The sequence below is a fragment of the Trachurus japonicus genome, chromosome 8 (assembly GCF_045865225.1).
Source record: "Trachurus japonicus isolate A0001 chromosome 8, Traja_1.0".
Taxonomy (NCBI): domain Eukaryota; kingdom Metazoa; phylum Chordata; class Actinopteri; order Carangiformes; family Carangidae; genus Trachurus; species Trachurus japonicus.
Genome location: NC_140914.1, coordinates 19,130,554 through 19,138,288, shown reverse-complemented (window position 1 = coordinate 19,138,288; position 7,735 = coordinate 19,130,554). Strand labels below are relative to the sequence as shown.

The window sequence follows — 7,735 nt, the reverse complement described above, 5'->3', positions numbered from 1 at the left end:
GTTGGAGAATTCCTGCCAGTTCAGAATCCGAGTCAGCAAGAAGTAGGTGCGTTTCCATCAGCTGTTTAGATGCGCATCGAGATGTATCGCATCGGAAAATGATGATGGAAACGCCGTGATTCGCATTAAAATCCTCTGATTCGCACAAAATGAAATACGCTCGCTATGGCCGGGTTTTGGTTGATTCGAATGGGATGGAAACAGCTGTATGCGAATCAAGTGTGACGTAGCGCACTTTCACCCCATCTGCTCCCATGTTTGCAGTTCACTCACAAGACAACATCAGGGTTTCCGCTGTCACACAACAATTAATTAATTGTGGCGCATCGCCACGGCAAAATAAAAGCCCCCACACACCTTCATATGTGATTACTGCACAGTTCTTCATAGTTCCTCCTCAGTAAAAACCAAACTTATCAACCAGCGAATCCAGCGTTTATCATTAATAAAGTCTGGGGCGGCGCAACTCTCTCTCTCTCTCTCTCTCTCTCCCACACACACACACACACACACACACACACACAGGTCGCGTTATGACGGTAATAAACATATGCGCTAAATCGCGCTAATGTGTTCAAATCAGACCGTCCGTCCGTCCGGCCGGGAGGGGGGGGTGCAAAGTCCGTAGATGGAAACACACATGATTCGAATTTCTTTTAATGCGCATTTCTCAGTAATTCGAATCACTTTGGATGGAAACATGGCTAATGTTGTCAGGTGATTTGATTCAAACTGGAAAACACAGTAGCCATGTTTCCATCCAAAGTGATTCGAATTACTGAGAAATGCGCATTAAAAGAAATTCGAATCATGTGTGTTTCCATCTACGTACTTTGCACCCCCCCCTCCCGGCCGGACGGACGGACGGTCTGATTTGAACACATTAGCGCGATTTAGCGCATATGTTTATTACCGTCATAACGCGACCTGTGTGTGTGTGTGTGTGTGTGTGTGTGTGTGTGTGTGGGAGAGAGAGAGAGAGAGAGAGAGAGAGAGAGAGGGAGAGAGAGAGTTGCGCCGCCCCAGACTTTATTAATGATAAACGCTGGATTCGCTGGTTGATAAGTTTGGTTTTTACTGAGGAGGAACTATGAAGAACTGTGCAGTAATCACATATGAAGGTGTGTGGGGGGTTTTATTTTGCCGTGGCGATGCGCCACAATTAATTAATTGTTGTGTGACAGCGGAAACCCTGATGTTGTCTTGTGAGTGAACTGCAAACATGGGAGCAGATGGGGTGAAAGTGCGCTACGTCACACTTGATTCGCATACAGCTGTTTCCATCCCATTCGAATCAACCAAAACCCGGCCATAGCGAGCGTATTTCATTTTGTGCGAATCAGAGGATTTTAATGCGAATCACGGCGTTTCCATCATCATTTTCCGATGCGATACATCTCGATGCGCATCTAAACAGCTGATGGAAACGCACCTAGTGACTAACACTTACCCATGTCCCTGGCTGCAAGTCTGACCTCCCTCATCTTTGTCATCATTTCATCATCCAGTATATCGAGTGTGTCCGCAGCAACCACATACACCAGAACATGAACTCTGTCGTTCAGAGTGGGGGAGCTGTTGTAGCCTTGATCTTTCTTCGATAACGGAGTGTCAGGAGTGAACTAGAAAACAATATGAAATTAATGAATGACTTATCCATATAAATTGTATGTAGCCTATGTAGGCTATGTGAATACAATGGGATATGGAAAACAAAAGACTGGATTTTATCATACAACAGACTTAAATAATTTCAATAATTGTACATTATAACCGTCTTTCACGTGTCCCTTCATGGCCAGTATGATGTCCTCTATTGCAACCCCTTTCTTTGACTGCTTCTTCAGGCCCATGATGTCATTGAAGACAAAAGGGTAAAAGGTCCTTGGATCTCCTTTTTGGATCTTGTAAGTTTTGTACTGTAAATCAGATGGACTTTATGACTCAACAGTAGGCTAGTTGATATATTTCTTAAACAATTTCATCATAAATAGTTGGTAAATCATTGGTCATACTGTTGTGGTGAAGCTGTCCTGAGATGCTGCGTCTGCCAGAGCTCGACCAGCCATTCTGCCTTGTAAAGCAGTGTCAACTGAGTTGATGAAGCTGGATTTTCCAGCACCAGCTGGTCCATGAAGAAGAATTTTGAGGTGCTTGAGCTTAGTGTTATGAGGTTTATAATTCTTCACATCCTGAAGATATGTGTCTTTGCTGTTTAGTGGAGAAATTTCAGATTCAGTTACAGTGCATATTAAACCAATTTTGCATGTGGTAATTTTTCATATAAAATCACCAGAACACATCACTCACCCCCATGGTATGTCTCTCCAGGGTGTATCATAACAAGCTGACAGTTCTGTTGTGTGGACTTCAAGTGTCTTACTAGATTCAGGTGTGGATGAGCGTCCTCCCATGGCTGCAATAAAATACTTGGGTAACCTGTAAAGAAAAGAAAAAATACTTTCAATAAATGGACTTTGTTATTAACTGCCTAACCCAACACAGGTTCCCAAATAATTTTAGTAAAATATTCAGTTACTTAAACATGCAATAATTTAATGTTAACAATGAATAACTTGCATTTCAAGACTAAAATTAAATCTGCAAGCAGCAGTGATTGGGCCATCGCTCTCCTGCGCCAGCCTGCATGGGCTGCACGGTGACGGGCAAGGCAACAACATTTTATGTGTAATATCCGTTGCCTCCACTAGGCGTAGCCAGACATAAACACAAAAATGATGTTAGTATCTATATCCTGTGCACCCTTCCACACAAACACACACATTACCCAACATATAGAATATCAAATGAATGAAGTGCAATGCCATGCAACAAAGAAACTTTTTTTTTTTTAATTATTATTCATGTACACAATTTACATAGTAGAAACCCTGTGAATAGCTCTCTGATCCTCCCAAGACACACCACTGACTGTAAATGGGACTTTCATGTGATCCTAACTTTGGTACAAATTGATTTGAAATTGTGAATATTAGGCCTGGACGATAGTGATAAGAAAAAAGCTGGATAAAACACTGGATAATTTGACATGTATGTACTAAATGAACAACATGCTCACTGAAACAGCCCCCTGGATGCTACGAGTGACAGGCAAACAGCCAATCATTTGTAGTTTGGTTGCAGAACCATCGCCATGTGTGTTTATTGATAACAGAACAGCGTGACGTGAGAACATGAGGCTGAAGGAGAGGAGATTATAAACACAAGAATAACATTAGCTTGTGGAGTTAAACTTAAGGGCTATAATAACCTCAGTAGACTTCTCTATGGGCCACGCTGACCTGACCAATCCGACAAACACGGGATGCTGCTACTTAACGTACATAGTGGCCGGGACCCCTCCCTTAGACGGGCTCTCTCTCCCTACTGTTTCCTCTTCCCCGTCACCACTGACAGCTATAGCTTAAAAAAAAAAGTTTTAATTGCTTTAGTACTGTGGTACCATTGTAGTACCGGTATACCTAACAAGCTTAAACTACACTAAATTGAAGAAAAGTTGAAGAGGAACCAGTTCGGGTAGATTTCTAAATTGCCTGATGTAATTTCTTCAAAATCATCAAAAGTAAAATAACATTTCTGTTTCACAATGTCAAAATATCAACATTTAAGAATAGCTGTGTCAAATGATTCTCACCTTAAAGCTGGATGTGGAAACAAAGTGTTCAGAGAACTGATATATCGTTCAGCCTTGAATGTCTGGTCCTATTCCCAGCCTGTGCAGTATCTCTTTATATCGGTTGAAAAGTCATGCTCATCCTTTCACTTTCAGTCTGTCCACTTTTTTTTTTTAAATGCCTCCCTTTTTGGAAAGCAGTGTTGGCTCAGGTTTATGTGAGCTTTAAAGCAAAAAAAAAAATCAGGTCATCAACATGGGGTCATTCCTATGTTCCCTCAGCCCTATGTTCCCTCATTTCTAACTTTTGTTGTCACTGAAAATTAGGCCCTATGTTCCCTCAGCCCTTTGGTCCCACCATTGGTTGGGTTTAGGCAATGAAGAAAGGAGTTGGTTAAGTTTAGTAAAAAGACCAGGTAGAGGCTAGACAGGCCAGATACATGGAGAGAGTCCAGATAAGTAGAGAGAGTCCAGAGGGAACATAGGACTGAGGGAACATAGGGCTGTGGGAACATAGGCACATGCATTTTTAGCCAGATGGTCTACTTAATTCAAGTAAACATTTTTTATACACTCTTAACTAAATTCCACAGAAAAACAAAACAAAAGCACTTTGGTTGCCTCCACTCTTCGTCAGGAATTGATCTTATTCAGATCCCATATTGACTAATTCATGGTGGTCTCTGTTTATGCATTCTTTACTGAGAAAAAAAATCCTGCCTCATAACTAACTTTCTGCACAGTACATTTTAACCTGGGTTCTGGTAAGTTCTATGATCAAGGTCATCTTAAAGGAAATACTGCTCACTCATGAGAATTTCTACAACAGTTCATTAAAGTAAAAAGTTGAGACTATATTAAGCTAAACACAACTCTTTCAGTTCAGTCCCTCCTTAATACGGTAGACAAAACCCCAACAAGCATTAGAAACAAACCATACAGATGACTCAATCATCCTTGAAAAATACACTTTAATAAAGATGTATTTTTTTTCAATCTGAGTTAAACCTTTACCTATACCTTTCTTCCAACGATGTTGTCCTTTTTTTATTGCTATACATAATTACTGTCATATATACTAACCCAAATATTTTCAGGATTTGAATGCACCTAAATGTGTTACATGAAAATGTGCACAACTCATTTAAAAAACCTGAAGGAATCACAATTAACACACACTGTACAGTGACCTGAACATCTTGCCTTTTACCTGACAAATGCAGCACAATGAACCGAGGCCTTACATTGATACAATACGTTAAAAAAGCAGCGTATCTCATCATCACTCATCAAATTCAGCCTGGATCTCAGCATGATGGTGCAGATGAGAGTTCACAGTGTCTCTAATGAGAGAACAGGACACTGACGAATACAATTAGAGAACTACCAAGTACAATTGGCTTAATTATTGGTCTCTGTGTTGCTTTGTCATCACCGCCAATCATCTGCCACTTCTATAGTTGTGGACTCTGACCTGGAAGCCTCAGGAGCAAGCTCAAATGCTGCCACATACAGTAATGATCAATGATTTAGGCTACCATCCCATTACTGTTACCCCCACAAAAGCCAAAAGCAGAAGGGAAAACATCCTAAAATACTCAATTTTAATTTTGGACGTCCCTCTAAAACACAATAAAGAACAGGACAATGAGGTGTTATTAAATGAAATTTACTCATCTGTGTATGACCCCAAGACAACCTGTATCCTGTTGGTGTAGCTTACAGCTTTAATGGAAATATAAACAAGTACTACGAAGTTTTACTTTCCCTATTGGTGGGGTCACTTTAGGAAAAGTCATCGAATTTCAAGTTGAGAAAATGTCTTTTAGTGTTTTTTTCTGCTGGCCAGGTCATTTTTGACCCTAAGACAACACAAGGGTCACATTAACCCTTGTGTTGAAACACAAGGGTTAATGTGACCCCACCAATAGGGAAAGTAAAACTTTGTAGTACTTGTTTATATTTCCATTAATGCTGTAAGCTACACCAACAGGATACAGGTTGTCTTGAGGTCATACACAGATGAGTTGTAGAAATTCTCATGAGTGAGCAGTATTTCCTTTAAGATGACCTTGATCATAGAACTTACCAGAACCCAGGTTAAAATGTACTGTGCAGAAAGTTAGTTATGAGGCAGGATTTTTTTTCTCAGTAAAGAATGCATAAACAGAGACCACCATGAATTAGCCAATATGGCATCTGAATAAAATCAATTCCTGACGAAGAGTGGAGGCAACCAAAGTGCTTTTGTTTTGTTTTTCTGTGGAATTTAGTTAAGAGTGTATAAAAAATGTTTACTTTAATTAAGTAGACCATCTGGCTTCAGGGCTGGACTGGGACAAAAATTCAGCCCGGGCATTTTCTGTCCAGACCGGCCCACTACATTATCAGCGGACACAGCGTAGAAGTCCACAATTCTTGCGGCGTCTTCTCTAACGCATACTACAAAGGAGAGTCATATTCTTTGATAGCAGTTCACAAATAAAGCGTGTAGCTATGAACTCAAGGACTCAAATTGATCAATCAATACATCTTTATTCATTATAGTGTCAAATCACAACAGAAATTATGTCATGACTAGAGGTGGGCGCTACCTCTACCAATTGGGTGGAGGGGGGGAGAGAGCGAGAGAGAGAGACAGAGACAGGGAGATAAGGACAAACAGGGACAATAATAACAAAATATCCTGACAAATAATCTAAATAGAAACATATTACAGACAGTAGCAGCATTAGAGCTGGAACTTATTAAAATGTGACTCAGTCATTATGAAACCATAGAGAATTGGGGGAAAAAAAGTCTAAGATTTACAGGTCTGAATAGATATGCATTCTCATATGTGTATGTGCACAAGTATGTATTGCCCTACTTCCTCATCCGTAGCCAGCCAGCTCCACTCTCACCAAATTTGTGACCTGCAAGAAACAGCAAACAGAACTTGTACTCAGTATTTGTGTGCTGACAAGTATATGTAGCCAAGCAGCCTTTTTGTGATGTGGTGACACCTAGTGAACAAATTTATCTGTCATGAAGGATGACTTAAAAGTCTCAAAAGAGGCCTAAGGCTTACTGCATTCCTGTTAATTGAACTTAAAAGATATGCAGATGTTTGAATTTAAAATCATCATCTCTAATGCTTCAACAAGGATATACCGGTAATCATAATCAAACCTTTTTTTTTTTTTTTTTTTTTTAAATCTGAGACAAAACAAGTTGCATAAACTCACAAAGTCAAGATGAAGGTCTCAGATGTATGATGGATGACTCACAGCCCTTCAACTAATGGGCTAATATGTTGTCACATGTTAATTTCAGAGAACTGATATATCGTTCAGCCTTGAATGTCTGGTCCTCCTATTCCCAGCCTACTGCCTGTGCAGTATCTCTTTACAGTATATCGGTTGAAAAGTCATGCTCATCCTTTCACTTTCAGTCTGTCCACTTTTTTTTTTTTTAATTCCTCCCTTTTTGGAAAGCAGTGTTTACTTGTTGGCTCAGGTTTATAGAGGTAACAGGCAGGTTGTTGTTGCAGAAAAACCAACAGAAATCTTTTTCAAAGTAAAAAGAGCAAAGGCAAAAAACCTTTTTCGCTTTAAAGCAAAAAAAATCAGGTCATAAACATGAGGTGCATTTTTACCATGGTCCCATCCCATCTCAACCATACCCCATACGTGTACAGTTGAGACGGTACCATGGTACAGTTGAGACACCTATTGAAACCCACTGATGATGACTGAACATCAATTGTAAATGCAATAAACTTTTTAAAAATTGACAATTTGACAAGATATTTCAATATACATTCATATATCTTTATCAAAATGTAAAAATAATGGAATATTATTGTATTAGTAATATAAATATTATTATATTATAATTATATAACAAAATTACAATATTAATAATACAACACTGTTCAGGTATCACAAATATTCGTTTTTTTTTTCCATTTCCTTTGTTTTTTTTGTTTTATTATGACTTATAACATGTTATCCTTAGCCTACATTGCACAATTTAACAGTGATGTGATGTAATAGAACTCTATCAGGGTACAGTTGAGACATTGTGTCTCAACTGTACCCCGCTGACCACTTTGTGTAT

General features: G+C 39.3%; 2 protein-coding genes across 2 annotated transcripts in view; both read right to left on the bottom strand.

Moving 5' to 3' along the window:
* LOC146983088 (interferon-induced protein 44-like) overlaps positions 1 to 7,735 on the bottom strand; it is a 38,512-nt gene that overhangs the window by 812 nt on the left and 29,965 nt on the right. The window lies entirely within an intron of this gene.
* LOC146983091 (interferon-induced protein 44-like) lies at positions 1,440 to 2,268 on the bottom strand. Its single transcript, XM_085785538.1, has 4 exons — positions 2,258 to 2,268; positions 2,016 to 2,211; positions 1,767 to 1,919; positions 1,440 to 1,622 (listed from the first exon to the last, which is right to left on the bottom strand). Exons 1-4 carry the CDS (start codon positions 2,266 to 2,268, stop codon positions 1,440 to 1,442), a joined length of 543 nt encoding a protein of 180 aa, XP_085641664.1.

What these genes read in the sequence shown, in the direction of transcription:
- LOC146983091 (XM_085785538.1), bottom strand. An exon ending in AGGACAGCTTCACCACAACA is followed by an intron (nt 1,920 to 2,015) that starts GTATGACCAATG and finishes TCTGATTTACAG; the next exon opens with TACAAAACTTACAAGATCCA. An exon ending in ACGTGAAAGACGGTTATAAT is followed by an intron (nt 1,623 to 1,766) that starts GTACAATTATTG and finishes ATTGTTTTCTAG; the next exon opens with TTCACTCCTGACACTCCGTT.